The sequence below is a fragment of the Corythoichthys intestinalis genome, chromosome 9 (assembly GCF_030265065.1).
Source record: "Corythoichthys intestinalis isolate RoL2023-P3 chromosome 9, ASM3026506v1, whole genome shotgun sequence".
NCBI classification, from domain to species: Eukaryota; Metazoa; Chordata; class Actinopteri; order Syngnathiformes; family Syngnathidae; genus Corythoichthys; species Corythoichthys intestinalis.
In genome coordinates, this window is record NC_080403.1 from 29,382,982 (window position 1) to 29,405,347 (window position 22,366).

General features: G+C 42.1%; 1 protein-coding gene across 4 annotated transcripts in view; it reads left to right on the forward strand.

Moving 5' to 3' along the window:
* Positions 1-22,366, forward strand: part of LOC130921383 (band 4.1-like protein 1) — a 108,563-nt gene that overhangs the window by 82,236 nt on the left and 3,961 nt on the right. For 3 of the 4 annotated variants that reach the window (XM_057845213.1, XM_057845211.1, XM_057845212.1), the window contains 8 exons: positions 83-1,450; positions 6,163-6,213; positions 7,823-8,182; positions 8,454-8,582; positions 21,628-21,681; positions 21,870-21,965; positions 22,042-22,122; positions 22,197-22,307. In XM_057845213.1, coding sequence (XP_057701196.1) covers positions 83-1,450; positions 6,163-6,213; positions 7,823-8,182; positions 8,454-8,582; positions 21,628-21,681; positions 21,870-21,965; positions 22,042-22,122; positions 22,197-22,307 — 2,250 coding nt within the window. The remainder of the gene's footprint in view (positions 1-82; positions 1,451-6,162; positions 6,214-7,822; positions 8,183-8,453; positions 8,583-21,627; positions 21,682-21,869; positions 21,966-22,041; positions 22,123-22,196; positions 22,308-22,366) is intronic. The other variant, XM_057845214.1, reaches the window with a different exon arrangement.

The following is a 22,366-nucleotide window of genomic DNA, read 5'->3' on the forward strand; positions in this document are numbered from 1 at the left end:
TTCACTAAAACTTCCATCGATCATTGGATTATTTGTAATTATATTTGTTTTATCTAACTTTGTTTAATCTATACCAACGTAGGGCTCTGAGGATTGGGTATTGATTGAATACCCAGAAAGTTATCAAGACCATGACTGGAAAGCGAAGGAAAATAAGTCTCCCACATCTGATTCGTCTTGGGACAGAAACAAGCAGGAAAAAGAGATAAATGTTACCAAGATAATGCATATCGATGTAATGGAGTCTGACAGAAAAGAAATGAAACCCCATATTGATGAATTTCCATCAACAAAATCATCCAGAGAGTCAGCTGCTTGTTATGAGCAGTGGCCCACTAACAAAGGTCGTTTTCAGATTCAATTATCGGCGAATGCAGACTCGTATCAAGATAAAACTCCAAGCAAACAATCTTCAGCTCCAAGCTCTGAACCAAAGGACAATTTGGATCACCTAACATCAATGCAGCGAAAAAAGAGGCGACCTCAGAATTTAAACCTGGGAATGTCTCCAGAGCTTGTCCATGAGAGAGGAGGAAGTGATTCTACCGAAAATGAAGCCGAGTGTCTAGACTTGGACAACAATACAGAAACAAATTCTGAAACAGCAAATGATTATCAATCATTGATGGCGTTGGCGAAAGATGATAAAGAACCAGAAATAAATCAGCCTTTTGGAGCCTATGAAGACAGCAAACTGGAGGGTGTAGGGGCAGGAAAAAGCCTGGATGCTTCCACTCAAGATGTAGAACCAGTCAAACGAAGCTTGAACCAGATTGGGCCGTCAGAAATAAATGGACCTGGGAAGATAGAATGTGAAAGTTCATTAGCAAGTGTAAAAGGGGAGTGCGCAATGAAAATAAGAGGAAAGGGCTTTATTGACAATAAAGAGCTAGCAGAGGTAAAACTGCGACAGGTCAGAACACATGAAAGAAAGATAAGTAGTTCTGGTAGCGAGGATATTGAAAGTTTAATGGGAGATAGACGTCACAGGACATCTCTGCACCGGCTGTCAGGCAGCTATCAGTCTGAAATCACCAGAATTGTTCCTTTAAAGCCAGAGCGATCAAAGAGCATAGCATGTAAGGATGAGAGGGATAGAGCAGGACAGGATGAGCAAACACGTGTATTAAGAAGAGAATACCGCTGGTCGGTCGGCTCTCCAGAGGGATCCTCAGACCTCAGCTGGACTGATGTCGCTCCCTTTCATCCATCATTGGAAGCCAATTTGGAGAAAATCACTAAAGAGGAGCATCCCGATGACAGCTTTCATCCCAGCCGAGGGTCCTCTGAAAGTCAGATGTTTTCCTCAAAAAACTCCCCTCATTCTAAAATGATTCCACCAGCACCACCAGTAAAAACCAAGAAGGCTCGTGAATCAGGACTAATACTGCGGAATAGCAGGAATGCTGTCAGAGAGCCGAACCAGCAAGCGGTCAAGAAGAGACACTCGGTAACTCCGCCTGGCTTCTGCTATTCAGTCAGTGCAAGTAAAGCATCGCATGAGCTTCTTCAGAATTGCACGCCATTTCTTTTTCTTCATTTTCAGTGCTTTTCAGTGCCGCAGACAGTCATCCAGCTTTACTCAATGTGAAGAACAATTGAAATACTTTACTTTCATCCTGGTTGCACGACAAATACTAGTACTGCATATCCACCACCAAAGTCTCACCCAATCATTTACTGCACCCTGGCTGGCAAATATTTAGCCTGTGCTTTCTGGAAAATGAAATGGGAATATAAACAGTGGAACCTCATCTCCATGTTGCAATAGGTGCCATTTTTGGTTCTGTAGTTGTTACTTTGTTATCATTAGCGTTCTTTGGTGAATCCCCTCAAAATATTTAAGATTTTTCTCAAAATGACACTTGTTCATTCTGTGAGTTTCCACTGTAGCCCCCCCCCCCCCCCCCCCAAAAAAAAGTACGGCTGATTATTTTTTCAGTTGATGTTTTTTCCGTTTGTTTTTCAATTTCGATTACATTGCTAAGCTAAAGAATGCTTTAAAAATATGTTTTTTAAAATTTTTATTTATTTGTTTATTTAACACGCCAAGACAAACACTCCTAATATTTCCTAGCAATGGCCGATTTGGCCTCTCCTCCGTGACTCATGTGATAGTTTGTGTCAGTTCAAGTCAAGCTACATTCATTTAATTACATTTATTTATGAAGTTCGACACTTTTTACACATTTTTTAATTCACTTCTTCTATTCTTCACACATAACGACAGAAAGAATGGCCCAAATGTGTACATTGTTTTGAAGAACAAAAAAAGCTTTGGAAGAAGTTTCAGAACTGCAATTTGTGTGTAAAGCAGGATTTGTGTCTACAGTTTAGAAGGACTGAATCAGGGGCATGGAGTATGGATTGTGGTCATTGTTTCTGAAGTTAATGGATGTCTAGTGGTTGCATTTCCATATGAACGGCTGTTGTTTGTCTGACAACGACTTGCCAATTGAAAAGCCCTTGGGTCATTTTTGCCACCTCAGGGTTTTCCGGGGGAGAGGCCATATCGGACATTGTTTGGGACTCGTAGGAGTACCAGAATTCTCCGGGACTTCTAGTGTTAAATATTAAACTATATGTAACCTGGCAAAAGAAATCCAGGATGCATGGACAAGTCAACTTCAAGTCACAGTTTCTCAGAGATGAAACATCATAGTAAAATGATGGATCTATCGCGAGTATTAAAAAAAGAGAAAATATCAGCTTTCTAACACATCTATGTTTAAAAATACATCACTGTGACTTGTTTTTTTCTGTGTTGTCTTACATCTATTGTCCCACCAAAAAGAAATTAGCAAGAGGGGTTGAACAGAATTGCCATTTACTAAGAACAATCTTCCTAATTTACAGATGAATGCTGGTGATTTTGCACAGTTCACTGAGTAACGACACTTAAAAAAAGATCAAGAGAAATGAAATAAATAATTGATTCTTCAGAAGAATATTCATGTATTATTCTCTCTAACCTTACGTAGATAAAAAGCTAATAGCACACAGGTTCCTCTGTTGGTGAAAGCCCAGCAGGCAGTGAACCATCAGACACATAGCTCTGTGCCATTCCGATTTACTGCTTTCATTCCACTGTAGGTATCATTAGGAGTGTGCAACGCATTTGGCACTGTTATGAAAAGAATGTGAAGTGAAGAGAGCTGACAGCTTTCATCATTTCTCATCTTTTCATCTGAATCCAGCTCTTAAGCAGGCATGGGAATGTGTTGCATGGGCTCTGTGTGCAAACAACTTCATGCAAGCATCACCTAAATCATGATCAGGAAAATAAGTAGTGTTTTCAACATGTAGACCTAATAGCTCAGTCATTTTGCTGTTCAACATAATGTGAGTACCATTACTCGTACCATGCTAAAATCTGCTCTATAAATACTGTATATTTCATGACACTCTTCCCCCGTCCTTCATTATTTGCAGCAATTTTTAATGGTAGTGTAATGTATTTTTGTTCTACTTTTGAGCGAGCGCACGCTTACAATTTTTTACAGCACATATAGTTTACAGTGAGGAAATAAGTACTTGCGCACCCTGCGGTTTTACAAGTTCTCCCACTTAGAAATATTGGGCCGGTCTGAAATGTTCATGGTAGGTGCTTGTCCCACTTAGAGAGACAATCTAAAAAAAATCCAAAAATCACAGTGTATGATTTTTTTTAACACATTATTTTTACTATACTCCTTCAAATAAGTATTTGAACACCTGAGAAAATCAATGTTAATATTTGATACAGTAGCCTTTGATTACAAATCCCGGGGGCCAAACGGGATTTTGCAACACTGTTCCACACAGATCTTCTCTAAATCAATCAGGTTTTTGGGCTCTCACTGAGAAACATGGAGTTTGAGCTTCCTCCAAAGACTTTCTATTGGGTTTAGGTTTGGAGACTGGCTAGGCCTCTCCAGAACCTTTATATGCTTTTTACAAAACCACTCCTTGGTTTTTCTGGCTGTCTGCTTCGGGCCATTGCCATGTTGGAAGACCCAGTCACGACCCATTTTCAATGCTCTAACTGAGGGACGGAGGTTATTCCCCAAAATCTCACAATATATGGCCCTGGTCATCCTCTTTTTAATACAGTGCAGTCTTCTAGTCCCACATGCAGAAAAACACCCCCAAAGCATGATGCTACCAACTTCACAGTAGGGATGGTGTTCTTGGGATGGTACTCATTTTTCTCCCTCCAAACACTATGAGTGGAATTAAGACTAAAAAGCTTTCTCCTAATGACTTTCTCCCATGACTCCTCTGGATCATCCAAATAGTCATTTGCAAACTTAAAACGGGCTTGGACATGTGCTGGTTTAAGCAGGGGATCCTTCCGTGCCATTCATGATTTTAAACCATGATGTCTTAGTGTATTACCAACAGTAACCTTGCAAATGGTGGTCCCAGCTCCTTTCAGGTCATTGACCAGCTCCTCCTGTGTAGTTCTTGGCTGATTCATCACCATTCTTAGGATCATTTAGACCCTACAAGGTAGATCTTGCATGGAGCCCCACTCCGGGGGAGATTGACAGTCATGTTTAGCTTCTTCCATTTTCTAATAATTGCTCCAACAGTGGATCTTATATCACCAAGCTGCTTGGCAATTGCCCTGTAACCTTGTCCAGCCTGCAATTCTGTCTCTGGTGTCTTTGGACAGCTCTTTGGTCTTGTTTATATGCAGCTGACCGCCTCAAACAGGTCAAAAAGTCAGACTCAGAAAGTCCATATCCACTCCACTTTTTCGGTGAAGTTTTTAAGGCGACTCACAGGTCTTTGATGCTCACAATTTTAGCTGAAAGACAGTTGATCAAATACTTATTTGCAGCAGTATAATATAAATAATTTTTTAAAGAAAATCATACGCTATGACTTCTGGAATTTGTTTTTGCTTTAGATTGTCTCTCAAAGTGGACAAGCACCTACCATGAAAATTTGAAACCTGCCCACCATTTCTAAGTGGGAGAACTTGCAAAATCACAGTATGTCCAAATACTTATTTTTCTCACTGTATGTACTGTATCTTATCACTATACATCGAAGCTTGAGATTTGTTTGGAATCACTGTTTAAAAAAGGGAACACTTAAATCACAGTTTCAATATCTTGGTGAATGAAACGCTGACAACAATATAATCTTAGGTAAAATGATGGAAACCCATTATTTATATTACTCAAAATTCAAGTGGAAAAATGAGGCTGATCCAACCGATAAAATTAATAATGTGGTTTCAGATTGTGTTTGGGCTCCATTTACCTTTCATGGAGTGCCACAATGTCTTTGTTTACTTTCAGTGACAATGAACGGTCTCATGGGGGACCTACTCCCAGACCTGGATCTAGGGATCAGTCAGTTCCACGACAGTAGTGGAGTGTTATATGATAAGGGCGCTGGGTCTGTGAAACAAACAAGTGAGTCAAAAGAATCTCTTCATTCCTCAGCTGCTAACATGTTTTTAGGACGTGCCAAATGCTGTGCACTGGCAGTAGTCTACTGGGACGAATAACATTCTGACCCTGGGTATGTAAATGGTGTCCTGAAATTTTAAGTTGGCCAGGGTACATTTGGCACTTTCTAGCCCTCCAAATTTATACCTTTACGGACTCACCACCAAATTATTCATGCTTTGATATGTTGAATGTAGTGTATATATATTTCATTTCTGTTGTTCCTCCTTACACAAAAAGAACAGATAGCAATCCATCTTGGGTTGTTGCTCTCAAGGACCCCTTCACTTCTCTGCCTGGCTCTTGGCATTGCCTACCTGATCCTTTCATTGTCTTAGACACACAAAAAAGAACACATGGTGTGGATGAACGTACCACCCTGGAGGAGATAGCCACATAGCCTGCAATGAGGGCACTGTAAAATTTAATACTAGCAATGAATCAGCCAAAAAGATAAAGAAATCAAAAGTCTATTGTCTGATGATTATGTGTTCCCTTTATTTTTTAAGTTCATGCATTCTTGCTGTCGTAACTATACAGTATGTATGCGTATTTCTGGTATATTTTTACCTGAAGCAGTTAGTCTTGTGTTCATCACCTTGTTCTTCGTAAATCTGAGTATTTAGAGCTCATTCACTTGACAGATTTTTTCGTGTTTTAGGACCTAATTCCACTTCACCTTATCCTAATGTGCAATTTCTTCTGTTTTTACCTGCAGGAGCCTGTCTCTGCTCCCTTTGTTTATGATGAGCCATTTTTTGATGCCAAGGTTGATCATTTGTATTCAAACTCATTCCTATGTGTTCCTCCCCTCATCTCTACCCATTTGTGAACCCCATTTCGGAATAACTTCAGCAGACACCTTTTCTGGGGCAAAAGTGCTTGAATATACTGTAGTTGTTATCACTATCTCACTTCAGTTGAATGTGTGGAGTTTTTTTTAAGTCTTGGCACAAGAACATAATTTTACTTATAAATATATTTTTGGGGTCTAATCCTAAAACAGTCTATTTGATCTCTCTGATGAATGTGCATGGAATAATACATCATAATAAGGACCTTGTTTTAATGAGTACAATTACATTCACATCAATATGCTCTTGGCTGAAGATCAACGTGCAGCATCTTTGATTTGGATGATTTGCACTCGCCAACAAATAACGCATCCAACATTATATTTTTTAAAAACGGCTGGTCTGGTTTTTGTATGTGGTGGAAAACACTGAGATGACTTGAGGTTCCACTCTGAGACCCCCAATTTGGCCAAATTTCAAAATTGTCCTATATGCATGTGTGATACATCATTGGAAAGCTTAAAATCTCAATTTTCTGGGGGGAAAAAAATTTTGAACGGGAGGGCATTTAAAATTTCTTCTTTTTTTTTTAAACAGCAAAACCATAACTGGAGGTGAGAGCACGCGAGAGCATAATTAAACGACGCCATGGTTTTAACGAGATGTTATCGCGTACTTACTGTACCTTGTTTTGATCCAAAACTCCATGTGGCATCAATCATCCAGTTTCAAGTCACAGATGTGAATGGCCAAAGCCGGATTTTTTGGGTATTTTATGGGTGAAACATGGTAATATAACAAGGGTCGTGATAAAGATATCGCAGACATCAAGGAGTGGTCGAGATGTTCTTTTTCATATATTTACCATTTTAAATGTATTTTATTCAAATTTTCTTTGTTTGGATCGATTATCATCTAACATTTCGGGGAAAACGACAGTAACAAAAATAAATAAATAAAATTAAGCCATAGTAATGAGGTAGATATTGGTGACTTATTTAACTTATTTACAGACACCATTTCTTTCATTGTGACGTAGTTTGATTAAAAGTTTAAAATATGCAAGTTTTTTTTTTTTTTTTAAACTAAATATTAGACGTCCATTAATGATTCTAAGCTAAAAATGACAGACATTTCAAATAATAAATATAGTTACTGAGCTTCTTTTTAATCGCTGGGTTGAAACAAAAGCAGTTGCGCGACGTCTGTAAACGGGGGTTTCTGGGGTAAAATGGACAAAATAAAAATAGTTCGGGGGCTTAATGCGCCATGAATCTGCTATGGCAGCATATAGACATATTGTTCTATCAAACATAACAGTTGTTTTGGCTTAAAATACAGCATTTTTTAAAAAGAAGGGTGCAAGAGCAGAAACTGCTTTTTTAGTCTTGTCTGTTTTTTCCACCATGTATAGTTGTAGAAAGAGGGAACCTTTTAGGCCTTCCTTTTAAAATCGCATGCACCATCCCAAAATCCCTAATCTATAGCAGCTCGTACCCAAGCCCATTACATCCATCCCATCAACAGTCTGCAGTTACAGTATGTAATCTTAGAGTGGCAACTTTGTATCTGTCCCTCTCCCAGAAGGAGCTCAATGACAGGAGGCCACAGACGATTGTAGTCCCAGAGGAGGAACAGGATCAGGATACTGTGGCCTGCTTGAAAGAGGCCATTCTAGGCATTGAGCGCAAGTCCTCCAGTATGACTGTGAGCTCCACATCCAGCCTGGAGGCAGAGGTCGACTTCACTGTTATAACAGACCTGCACTCCTGCGTGGAGGATGCCACTGAAGGCATGGCCTATCCGGGGGTGAGAGAGCAACAACCCGAGGTGGGACGGGAAGACTTTGAGGAAACATCTCGGTTCTACTCTGCACGTCTAATGGGTCAGATGGATAAATCTCCCTTAGAGGATAAACTTCCTGAAGATGGACTGTATCATGAGGTAGCTGGATCATTGCTTTGATCCTTCATCCACATCATCCCGTGGAGTCATCCTGCCCAGCTGCCATTAGTTTGATCAATTCATGATCCCCACTTTCATGTTATATTTATCCATTTTGAATGATATAATTTTGCCTGTTTACTCATTTTTTTTCTTCTCTGAGTTATTAGGTTGCTGCTGCATTTCCATTTAGTCTCAAGCAAAGCTTGCATGAAATGACCAGGAAGTTGATTGTCACGTTGAATGATTATTCTATTTGTTTTTTTCTCAGCCCCCTGTGGTCAGAAAAGACCCCAGTGCTGTGTCAATGGCCCAGATGCTAAAAAGGTCTGACTCCAAGCCAGAGTCTCACACAAATGGGTCAGAAGTTCAAGCAACTGTCACAACTGTCACACCACAGGTAAATAATTTCTGACATATAGTTTTGGTACCAATAATCATTTATAATGTATAATTTGTCGTTTTAAATGTTTATGTGATATGTAACGTTGTAATTAAAAATGACGTCATACTTGGCCATAGCATACGTGCCTTGTATGGACACAGTTGTACCAGCAGTGGGAGACGAGACATCTCAAACCTGTTTGTTGCTCAACACAAAATTCAAATGTCAGAGCTTTTGTTATTTGATTGAAAGAACGGTGTGTTGCCCGAGTATGACAGAAAACATAAAATACATGCATGTGATAATCTCTTCATGTCCAAACAGCATTTTTAAACAAAGTGACAACATTTTATGCTTAGTCATGAATATATATGAATATAATTGAATGGGTTGAAGATTATCAGCCTTTTTGAAATAGTCTTGCGTTGATTGCGTGTATGATCATTGATTACGAGTATGTGTGCCTTTTCCAATTTAAATGTTAATTTTGGCCAAATAATAATATTTTTTCAGTAAATGGTGAATGAAATTATAAAACGCACCTCAAACATGGGCTCTAGTGTTTAAAAATATTGTAAATATTATGTACCTCAAATGCAACAACCTGTTTGAGATGATCACCTTTTCATTATTCATTTTGTTTGTCTTTTTTATTTTTTATTTTAAGAAACAAATGTTGGACTATTACTCTGATGTGTTTATAACAGGTTAAAATAATAGATATTCGGTGCAGTTTTGCTGGTCAAGCAAGAGTATGTCATTTGCATTTGCTGAAACGTGATTTTGTGATGATGATATTGCCTGCCATCAACTTCCAATATGTATGCACAAAAAAACAAATTTAAAAAGTATGTATGAGCCCCCATTCTTTTCATTTTTTGTTGTTTAAAATGTGTCAGACATACTAGCTTGTCTCATTTTGCTGGGGAAACTTGCCCACCTAAGGTCAACAGCCTACACTGAAAAAAAATAACGGGTGGATTAACTTGATAAAATCATTGTAACAGTTTGCACTTACTTCTGGCGGAAAACACAGACAAAAGCTGAAAAAGCAGTTTCTGCTCTTGCACCCCTCTTTAAAATAAACTGCTGAATTTTAAGCCAAAAGAACTCTTGTGTTTGATAGAACTATATGTTTATATGATGTCATAGCAGATTCATGGCGCACTAAGCCTCCAAACTATTTTTAATTTGTCCATTTTACCCTGAAAACCCCCTGTTTACAGACGTTGTTTCAACCTAGCCATAAAACGAAGGTAAGTAATTATATTTATTATTCAAAATTTCTGTCATTTTTAGCTTAGAATCATTGATGTCTAATATTTAGTTAAAAAAAAAGAAAAAACGACTTTAAAAAATTATTCACTCGCATATTTTAAACTTTTAAACAAATTACGTCATAATGAAAAATTTGGCGTCTGTAAAAAGTCACGGATCTCTACCTCATAACGATTGCTTAATTGTATTTTTTTTGTTATTGTCGCATTTTTCCCGATATGTTAGATGATAATCGATCCCAAAAAAAAAAAAAAAGAAAAATAACGTTTAAAAGGGTAACTATATGAAAAAGAAAATCTCAACCACTCTTTGTTGTCTGCGATTTCTGCATCGCGACCCTTGTTATATCCCAATGTTTCACCCATAAAATCCCCCAAAAATCTGGCTGTGGCCATTCACAGCTGTGTCTTGACACTCGGTGATACATACTACATGGAATTTTTGGGTCGAAACATGGCATGTATTCGATAATATCTCGTTAAAATAGTCTTTAATTCTGCTCTCGCGTGGTCTCGCCTTCATTTGGGGTTATGCTGTTTAAAAACTTTTTTTTTTTTTTTTTTTTAAATGCCCTCCTGTTCAGATTTTTTCTTCCCCCAGAAAATTGAGATTTTAAACTTTCCAGTGATGTATCACACGTGCATATCGGACAATTTTGAAATTTGGCCAAATTGAGGGTCTCAGAGCAGAACTTCAAGTCACCTGAGCGTTTTCCGCCTTCTTTTAAGTAAATGTTACTGCTTGTGAACTGAACTTAATATTGCAAGCAGTAAACTTTACTTAATAAAAGTAAGTGCAAATTATTACAATGATTTAATCAAGTAAATCCTGTGTTAAATGTGACTGCAACATTATATCCCACTCTCCGCACTTCTCACTCTATATAAATCTTTATTTGAACCACATTTACAATATTGTAATATCATATGGTGCAACACATTTCCAACCTATCTAAAAAAGCTTGAAACACGACAGAAAAAAGTCATACGTGCCCTAACATGGTCCGAGTTCAATGTTCCAACTAAATTAATATTTCACCACCACCACTTTCTGAGACTAAAAGAACACAACTACTTTCAAAATGCTTGCATAATGTATCAGGTCATCCATAAATTAAACCATAAATTAAGTGATCTCCTCCCAATCTGTACTCTCAGCACACATACAGTGGGGAGAACAAGTATTTGATACACTGCCAATGGGAAAACCCATTGGCAGTGTATCAAATACTTGTTCTCCCCACTCTATACTACCAGAAGACAAAAAAAAAAAAATCACATCACTGGAAAAAACAGAAGGCTAATGTCTACAAGCTTTGGCATTGTGTGCAAAGGACCACAGACCTGGAATGAACTGGATGAAACACTTAAAATGTCACGCTCCATCTCCATTTTTAAGAAAAAAAACTGAAAACTCACCTCCTTGCAATGTATGCTTAATATGCTGACTCTTTGAATAACATTACTAAGGTATCACATGTCAAATCCGATGTAATCAGAATGTTGAAATTTTCCATAGTTAATTATATGTATGTGTATGGGTGTGTGTATGTGTGTGCCTTTCGCCTTGGCCCCTACTAAAAGCTTTAAATAGCTTATTCGGAGTGTCCCTTTCATGCATCTAATCAGATGAACTGTTCATATGTATGGCCATGTTCTTGTGTTCTGGTGAATCCAATCCATCGGTCTGGAAATGTTTGACTGAGGAACCCACAAACATGCAGCCCCCAATGTGGTGGTGCGCCGTTTTGCTGAAAAATGATTGTTGGTTGAAGGTCATTCAGTTGTGGATTGGAAGGGATGGGCCAATTCCTTGGCCGCCACGTTCACCAGATATCACTCCCCTGGACTTCTTTCTATGGGGCTATGTTAAAAATACCGTGTATAGAACAAAGATAAGGGACATTTACTGACCTTAAGCGAAGGATTACTGATGCCATTGCCACAATTGATGAGGCTATGCTACAGCGAAGATGGCAAGAAATCGAGAACCGTCTTGATGTGCTTCCTACAACTCATGGTGCCCATGTAGAAGTGTATTAAAAGACGTAAAAAAACTTCAATAAACGCTGAATACAATAGACAAAATCTGAATAAAAGATCTAATTAATTGCATTTTTAATAAATTTTTGAAACGGTAAAGAGACTTTATGGACACCCTGTATTTTTAGGTTGTAAAGAACAGTTTTTCTTGAGTGCTCTGTGTTGAGCAAAGGCTTTGTGTATCTTTCGACATCTCTGAAGTGAGGGCCTCTCTAGATTTCAGGAACTATACTGACCTCTTGAGTGTTTTTGACTTGGTGAATATTAGTACAACTGTTTGACAAAACCTTCGAGAAGTGGCTACTTGAGTTCAATGTTCTAATTCATTAAGACCTGCCAGGTATATGTGAGTTGCTGAACGAGTCAATGCATTCCTTCCTTCTTTTAAATAGAGTAGATTTGTTCTGTCGGTTTGTTTTACAAGGACTTTGTTTTTAGTGCCTGACGGTTGAGTAGTTAGCACTCTAGCCTTACAGCAAAAATGTTCTTTGAGCACAGCTCAGTTTTTTTTTTTCGGTTATAATACTCTCTCAGATTGTGTGTATTCATGTTTGTAGGTTCCCACCCACATTTGAATGGAATGTATTAAAGATTCTCTTCCGTCAAAACATTTTTATCTGTGTTTATTGCAGGCAAGAATTAAACTGGTTTAAATTTGACATTTATGCGGTTTGTCAATTAGTTCCAATAGCCTTTGAAAGTCAAATGTCTCTTTAAATAAGCATATATTAAAATTAATTCTCAATGGGACGTAAGATCATTTCATCGCGGAAGTACCTGCCCACTTCTTGCATGCAACATGTCCACTCATCTCATTCTTTGGATCATCTGGCAATGTTGAAGAATAAATTCATTTTGGGAAAAAAATCGTAAGATTTGAAAACTCACTTTGTGTTGTGTTCGGGCCTGTTTTTTGGAGTGTGACTGTTAAAACAATCTTTCCATATTAAAGGGAACCACGGACCTAAAGACATGTAGGCTCTAATAAGTCACAATTGTTTTCTTTTTACTAAAATATGTTATGAGAAACACATAAATTATTGCCCTTGATTTAAAAATCTATAATATTTAGTACATGTTTTTACCTACGGAGGGGGCTATGTTTTAAGCTCGCAATGGAGATTGTCACTGCCAAAATATCCTACATCGGCAAATCGTCTACACGAGGCGAATTTGACACCCAAAGTACTAGTGTGCTTTCAACTTATTTTGTTTAGATGCATAAAAAATACTTAAATATAGTTATACCAAATAAGGACGGTTTAACTACGCTACGTGACTAATGTGGTCAACAGATCAACACTGCTTTAAAGATACCACTATGTTTAAAAGTATGAAAGGGAAATACAGTGGGGAGAACAAGTATTTGATACACTGCCAATGGGTTTTCTCATTGGCAGTGTATCAAATATATGTTCTTCCCACCGTACCTGCAAAAAGTATTTTTGAGGCAATGAAAAGGTAATAAAAAAACAATAAAAACAAAAATAGTGAGTACTCACCGCTCTTAATCAATGTGCGCATGCGTGCGGATGTTCGCGCAATCGCCCTGAGGATTGTGTAGGAATTGGAGAACACCGGGTTACTGCAATTCCTTCCAAGCTGTGAGACATCCAACACATGCGCTCATCGGTTGAAAGCATAGAGTACTTACTATATTTGTGTTTTTATTGAGTCTTTTATTACCTTTTCATTGCCTCAAAATACTTTTTGCATGTGTTTCCCTTTCATACATTTTAGCATAGTGTTTTCTTGCGGTAGCTTTAAAGCAGATTGTTGATCTGTTGACCACATTAGTCACAGAGCATATTTAAACCACCCTTTTATGATATTACTACATTTAAGTATTTTCTTAAGGCATCTTTAGTATGTTCTGTTTGTACGCATCTAAACAAAACAAGCTAAAAGCTCACGCTAGTACTTTGGCTGTCAAATTCGCCTCTTGTAGAACGTTTCGCCGGTGTTTTTTTCCCTACTGTCGTCATGTCTCATCCCGTCTTTCCTTTTTATTTTGCTTTTGCTGCTCGCTTTGTGAAATATCGACAGTGCTGTCATGATCATTAATGTTCCCCATGGCTTCAAATTGAAAGGGTTGAACAGATAACATGTTTATGTCGCTAGAGTCATACTCAGGAAGCCTGTCAGCATAACCATGTGACATCACCGCCCTGCGACGTCAATAACAATGGCGACCTACTAGTTAAACTAATTTTACAAATTGTATAAAAACGAAAACATCAAGAGGGTTTTCATATCAAATCATATAAACTCATAATGATGTTTTATCTTTTAAGAACCACAAGTCTTTCTATCCGTGGATCCCTTTAAGAGTGAGCAAGACACGCAAAGATGCAGTGTATTAAGGAATCCTTTGCTTATTTTATTTAAGTTCATTGAGGATTACATTTTAAAAAATGGGGGTCAAAATGTGCGCAAAAGTTGAGGCTGGAAATGTTGAAGTGATTGGAAACTATCCTATAGTGTATTTCTGTACATCCCCTCCTCTGTGGGATTTTGAGTAGTGAGCAAATGGTCATAGAGCAATTTAGAATAGCTTGAAAAGGAACATTCTGTAAGATTTCAGGCCAAGCTATTTTGCAAACCCAAAGAAAGGAAATGAAAGATCATTTAAAATCATTTGAATAAAATATAACGTGACCTTTGAATGAAGAGTGTGCTTGTATGAGTGAGTATGAGGGGTTGTCTTGTCCTTTAATGTCAGAATTTTCTCATTCATCGAACTGTGCTTTGTGCACTGGGGTATAAAGGTGCACATTTGCGAGCATATACAGTGGGGCAAATAAGTATTTAGTCAACCACTAATTGTGCATGTTCTCCCACCTGAAAATATTAGAGAGGCCTGTAATTGTCAACATGGTTAAACCTCAACCATGAGAGACAGAATGTGGAAATAAAAAACCCAGAAAATCACGTTGATTGATTTTTAAATAATTTATTTGCAAATCATGGTGGAAAATAAGTATTTGGTCAATACCAAAAGTGCATCTCAATACTTTGTTATGTACCCTTTGTTGGCAATAACAGAGGCCAAACGTTTTCTGTAAATCTTCACAAGCTTTTCACACACTGTTGCTGGTATTTTGGCCCATTCCTCCATGCAGATCTCCTCTAGAGCAGTGATGTTGTGGGGCTGTCGTTGGTCAACACGGACTTTCAACTCCCTATGCAGATTTTCTATGGGGTTGAGACCTGGAGACTGGCTTGGCCACTCCAGGACCTTGAAATGCTTCTTACGAAGCCATTCCTTTGTTGCCCTGGCTGTGTGTTTGGGATCATTGTCTTGCTGAAAGACCCAGCCGCGTCTCATCTTCAATGCCCTTGCTGATGGAAGGAGATTTTCACTCAAAATCTCTTGATACAGGGCCCCATTCATTCTTTTCTTTACACGGATCAGTTGTCCTGGTCCCTTTGCAAAAAAACATAGCCACAAAGCAGGATGTTTCCACCCCCATGCTTCACAGTGGGTATGGTGCAATTCAGTATTCTTTTTCCTCCAACTCCAAACACGAGAACCTGTGTTTCTACCAAAAAGTTCTATTTTGGTTTCATCCGACCATAACACATTCTCTCAGTCCTCTTCTGGATCATCGAAATGCTCTCTAGCGAACCGCAGACGGGCCGGGACATGTACTTTCTTCAGCAGGGGGATACATCTGGCAGTGCAGGATTTGAGTCCCTTGCGGCACATTGTGTTACTGATAGTAGCCTTTGTTACTGTGGTCCCAGCTCGCTGTAGGTCATTCACTAGGTCCCCCCGTGTGGTTCTGGGATTTTTGCTCCCCGTTCTTGTTATCATTTTGACGCGACGGGGTGAGGAGGGAGTTGAAAGTCCGTGTTGTTAGGGATCCGCGAATGCGGAGAAACGACTGGACCCAAAACAGACAACAAAGAGGATGCGTTCGGGGATTTATTAATCACAAAATTAAACAAAACACGCGAACGCGGTAACAAGGGAATAACAAAAGGGGTCCGTGACAAAATAGGTCGACGGGGATCAAAAACGCGAAAACTGAGCGGAGGGCAGAGAGCCAAAAAACAAACAAAAATACACTCAATACCTGCACAAGGTAGAGGATCACAGAACTAAGACGTCAGACGAACCAGAGAGCAAATACAACGCGACTCGAAAGCAGTATATGTGGATGGCGACCAGCAAGAAAAATATCTCGGCGTACTTCTCTTGGATGGCCTGCGTTTATATACTATCGCTGATGAGCAGGGATTAGCTGCAGGTGCGACGTCGGCACGCCCCCACAGCCGGCTCTGCAACAAAACAAATTCTGACCAGCGGCGGAACGTGACAGTACCCCCCCCTCAGCGGGCGCCCCCTGGCAACCTACCTGGTTTCCCGGGACAGCGCGCATGAAAGTCGTGGATGACCGAGGGATCCAGGATCCAGGAACGGGGGACCCATTGCCGTTCCTCAGGACTGTAGCCCTCCCAGTCGACCAGATATTGAACCCCCCTGCCTCTTCTCCTGGAGTCTAAAATGGACCTCACTGTGTAGACCGGGTCACCGTCGATCAGACATGGAGGCGGAGGAAGCAATTCTGGGGGACATAGTGGGCTGGAGGAGACAGGCTTCAGCAGGGAGACGTGGAAGACCGGATGGATCTTGATGGACGGAGGGAGCGTTAGCCTCACGGCCACCGGGTTGACCACCTTTTCCACCTCATACGGTCCAATGAAACGGGGACCCAGCTTCTTGGCGACCCCAGCAACGTTCAAGTCCTTAGTTGAGAGCCAAATCTTCTGGCCCGGCTGGTACTGAGGGGCCGGTCTCCGGAAACGATCAGCCAACTGCTGGTTGCGCACTGCAGTTCTCGAAAGTGCCGCACGAGCGTCTCGCCAGACTCTATGGGCTCGTCTCAGGTGTTGTTGCACCGACGGAATGGAGACATTCGACTCCTGAGTAGGGAACACAGGAGGCTGGTAGCCATATGCAGTCTTAAAAGGCGACATACCTGTGGCCGTGCTGATGAGCGTATTGTGTGCATATTCCACCCAAGGGATATGGTAGGACCAGGAAGACGGGTGCTGGTGGCAGACGCACCGAAGAGCAGCTGCAAGATCTTGGTTTGCCCGCTCAGTCTGGCCGTTCGTCTGAGGGTGGTACCCTGATGACAAGCTTGCTGTAGCACCCATGGCTTTGCAAAAGGCTTTCCATACGCGCGAAACGAACTGCGGCCCCCTGTCAGACACCAGGTCCGATGGGATGCCATGGATGCGGAAGACATGCCTGACGAGTATATTTGCAGTCTCTAGAGCGGTAGGCAGCTTGGGCAGAGGTATGAAGTGTGCCATCTTTGAGAACCTGTCGACAACAGTCAGCACCACGGTCTTTCCCCGGGAGACAGGAAGACCAGAGACAAAATCCAAGGCAATGTGGGACCATGGACGGGACGGAATCGGTAGTGGGCGCAGGAAACCAGAGGGGGCACGATGGGATGCCTTGTTACGGGCAGACACTGAGCAAGCAAGAACGAATTCTCGGATCTCGTCTTTCATCCCAGGCCACCAGAACTTCTGGGAGATTAGGAACTGTGTCCGTGAGACCCCTGGGTGGCAGGCAACCTTCGAGGCGTGTCCCCATTGTAGGACCTCTGATTTGTGTTCCTGAGACACGAATAGTCTGTCCTTTGGGCACCCGACTGGTACAGCCCCGTCTTGTAAGGACCTGGCGACCTTCCTCTCCACCTCCCACTGTAGTGCTCCCAACACACGGACTGCAGGCACAATAGGCTCCGGAACAGACTCATGGTGGACAGGGCTGAAGATCCTTGACAAGGCATCTGGCTTGGTGTTGCAAGACCCGGGGCGGTATGTAATGGTAAAGTTGAAGCGGGTGAGGAAGAGGGCCCAGCGCGCTTGACAGGAGTTCAGTCGTTGGGCTGCCCTGATGTATGCCAGGTTCTTGTGGTCTGTAAAGATTTCGATCGGCTCCGATGTTCCCTCCAACCAGTGCCTCCACACCTGTAGTGCCAGGACGATGGCCAGCAGCTCCCGGTTGCCGACGTCGTAATTTTGTTCAGCGGGACTGAGACGACGTGAGAAGAAGGCGCAGGGGTGAACCCTCTGGTCGACTGGGGAACGCTGAGACAGGACCGCCCCCACTCCTGAATCTGAGGCATCCACCTCAACGACAAACGGCAAATCAGTATTAGGGTGAGTGAGAACAGGGGCACACGTAAAAGCTTGTTTTAGTGCTACAAAAGCAGCCTCGGCCTCTGGGGTCCATTTAAATGGAACTTTTATGGATGTAAGCCTTGTCAAAGGTTCGGCCTTCTGACTGTAGTTGCGAATGAAGCGCCGATAGAAGTTGGCAAACCCGAGGAACCTTTGCAAGGGCTTCCTTGATGTCGGAGAAGGCCACTCGACCACAGCCTGTATCTTGGCTGGATCAGCTCTCAACTGGCCTTTCTCCACAATGAACCCCAGAAACTGGACCGATCGTGCATGAAACTTGCACTTCTCAGCTTTAACATACAAACGGTTCTCGAGCAGCCTCTGTAGGACCAGCCGAACGTGCTGTCTGTGCTCGTCGAGGTCTCTGGAAAAAATAAGAATGTCATCTAGGTATATAAAACAAAAACGGCCAATCATATCTCTAAGAACGTCATTAACCAGATTTTGGAACACCGCCGGCGCATTAGTTAGTCCGAACGGCATAACCAAATATTCAAAGTGGCCCCTGGTGGTGTTAAACGCAGTCTTCCACTCGTCCCCTTCCCTTATCCTTACCAAATGGTAAGCGTTGCGCAAGTCTAGAGTCGTAAAAACCGTTGCGGACTGTAAAGGTGCAAACGCCGAGTCCAGGAGAGGGAGGGGGTACTTGTTTTTAATTGTTATTTCATTCAGGCCCCTATAATCAACGCACGGGCGGAGCGATTTATCCTTCTTATCAATGAAAAAAAAAAAACGCCCCCAAAGGGGATTTGGACGGTCTGATTAGCCCGGCCGCGAGAGACGATGTTATGTACTCATTAAGGGCCTCCTGCTCCGGCTTGGACACCTGATACAGTCTAGAGGAGGGCAACTTAGAGTTGGGAATCAGATCAATGGAACAATCATAGGGGCGATGCGGTGGAAGTGACTGTGCTAGGTCCTTGCTAAAAACCAACTTGAGGTCATGATATTCACTGGGTACTAAAGACAAGTCAATTGGTTTTGGTTTACGAGTCACAAATGCTCCCGGGTAAGCTGAGGCCGCACGCAAGCAATGCGAGTGACAATGGACACTCCAGTTATTTATCCTGGGGACCTCCCAGTTAATGTCTGGATTATGCTGCTTAAACCAGGTTAAACCAAGAACAACCTGAGCCAATTTGGTGGGCATGACAAAAAACGGCCGACGCTCACTGTGGTTACCAGATACCACCAAGGTGAGAACGTCAGTCTCATGTGTTATGGTTGAAATCAAGTCTCCGTTAAGGTCTCGTACCTCCCGGGGCTCCTTCAATTTAATTAGAGAACCACCAAGTGTGTCTATGACTGAATAATCCACGAAACAGTCATCAGCCCCCGAGTCGACTAAAACAGTTACCTTGCAACTGCGCTCTCCCCCTGGTAATTGTAGTCTCGTGTTCTTGAGCTGTTTGGCAGTCTTAGTGGCTGTGTGCGGGTACTCACATTGAGGTGGTGGTGTGCCACTAGAGGGGAAAAGCCTCGCTGCGTGGCCACTGTCTGACGTCGGTACCTGGGCAAGATGGCCGCCGGAGGCTGCACGGGGATTCGTGGGGCAGGAAGCGACGTGATGGCCAGGTTCTCCGCAGTACAAGCAGAGCCGCGATGCCATGCGTCGGTGGCGCTCCCTTGCGGTGAGTCTCTTCCCGCCGAGCTGCATAGGTTCCTCGTCAGTCGTTGGCTGCCATTCAGGGTCCGACGAAGGAAGGGAAGCCGGATGGGAGACAGCAATGCGCGCCGCTGGGGCAGGCCTCCCGATGACTGCGTTTGTTGACCGGCCGTGCCACTCGACGCCTCTCTCGCACTCTCGCTCTCGAAGTCGATTGTCCAAACGTACCGCAAGTCCAATAAGGTCCTCCAAATCCGCTGCTTCATCGTGGGCGGCTAGTTTGTCCTTCACAAGCGGATTTAGCCCCCTCCGGAATATACAGCGTAAAGCTGCGTCATCAAAGCCGCTCTCCGCTGCGAGAATGCGGAATGAGACCGAATAGTCTGCGACGGAAAGTTTGCCCTGAGTTAGGTCTAGCAGGTGACTACCAGCCTCCTTACCCCGAATGGGGTGATCGAAAACCCTCCTCATTTCCCCGACGAATTCAAGAAAGGAGTTACGAACTTCAGGGTACTGGTTGCTGATTGCCATGGACCACGCTGCCGCTTTTCCGGTTAGGAGGCTCATAACGAACGCGACTCTGGATCTATCTGAGGAGTACGTGAGTGGTTGTTGGTCAAAGACTAGTGAACACTGATGGAGAAACTGCCCGCACGAGCCGGGTTCCCCCCCATAGCGTGGCGGGTGCGGAATGTTTGGCTCACGCAACGGAATGGAAGCCGGGGCAGACGGCGCCACGAGGGGAACGTGCGTAGACGCCGCGGTCGCAGGTGAAGCGGGACGGTAAGCGCAAACCTGATCCACTCGTACCTCAAGAGAGCACATATTAACTGTAAGGGCTCTTATCGCCGACATGATCTCACTTAAAACAAGATCGTGCGAGTTAGCGTGCTGTCCTGGCTCGCTGTCTGCAGGGTCCATAGTTATGGCCGAGATAATCTGTTAGGGATCCGCGAATACGGAGAAACGACTGGACCCAAAACAGACAACAAAGAGGATGCGTTCGGGGATTTATTAATCACAAAATTAAACAAAACACGCGAACGCGGTAACAAGGGAATAACAAAAGGGGTCCGTGACAAAATTGGTCGACGGGGATCAAAAACGCGAAAACTGAGCGGAGGGCAGAGAGCCAAAAGACAAACAAAAATACACTCAATACCTGCACAAGGTAGAGGATCACAGAACTAAGACGTCAGACGAACCAGAGAGCAAATACAACGCGACTCGAAAGCAGTATATGTGGATGGCGACCAGCAAGAAAAATATCTCGGTGTTCTTCTCTTGGATGGCCTGCGTTTATATACTATCGCTGATGAGCAGGGATTAGCTGCAGGTGCGACGTCGGCACGCCCCCACAGCCGGCTCTGCAACAAAACAAATTCTGACCAGCGGCGGAACGTGACACGTGTTGCCCAACGACTCCCCCAAAACATCATTCCCTAGAGGAGATATGCATGGAAGAATGGGCCCAAATACCAGCCACAATGTGTGAAAAGCTTGTGAAGAGTTACAGAAAATGTTTGGCCTCCGTTATTGCCAACAAAGGGTATATAAAAAAGTATTGAGATGAACTTTTGGTATAGACCAAATATTTATTTTCCACCATGATTTGCAAATAAATTCATTAAAAATCAAACAATGTGATTTTCTGTTTTTTTTTCCTCCCACATTCTGTCTCTTATGGTTGAGGTTTACCCATGTTGACAATTACAGGCCTCTAATTTTTCAAGTGGGAGAACTTGCACAATTAGTGGCTGACTAAATACTTATTTGCCCCATAGTAAATCTTTTCTCTAGTGTCTTGCAATGCTATGCCAACCAATCACTAATCATTCCGTCGTACCGTGTCACTAACAAATGTGTCAAAAAATTTTTCATCTTAATGTCATAACATGTCTGAATAACACTTGTATCCTCCTTACAGAGGCTGTCCTTCACACGCGATCCTTCTGTTAGCCTTAAAGAAAATGGCTCTCCTGTAAGTATTCAGAAAAAAACAAACAAAAACTCAACTGCTTTATCCGTGAGGTTAAGTGTGTGCACTGATAGGGTCACAATTCTTCAGTCCTTTCACTCAGTGTATATGTGACTGTGATTGGTTTGTGCGTCCTGTAGTTGATGAGTGGTCATATAAAATGTCTATTCACGTACAAATATACTCTATAGGTAAAAGCCTGCACTAAAGGTCAAGAGTCTATTGTGTCCCCATTGAACATCACTGCAGAAAGTGTCACGACTGCAACCACAACGCAAGTAACCAAGGTGAAGAGCTCTTATCGTCAGAATCACTCCACCACTATCTTAAGAAAAAATAAATAAATAAATTTTGTTGCTGCAGACTGTCAAAGGAGGCTACTCGGAGACCAGAATTGAAAAGAGAATTATTATTACAGGAGATGATGATGTCGATCAGCATCAGGTGAGAAAGGATAATTGTAATGTGTAATGTCAGCTGACTTTATATTGATGTTACTTAATATTTGCTGTCCCCAGGCCCTTGCTATGGCAATCCAAGAGGCCAAGCAGCAGCACCCTGACATGCTTGTGACAAAAGCAGTGGTTATAAGGGAAACTGAGTCCCCCACTGAGGATCTACAGCACAAGGCAAAGGAAAACTAAACAAACTACCATCACAATTTACCAATGGGCAAAAGTCAACGTAA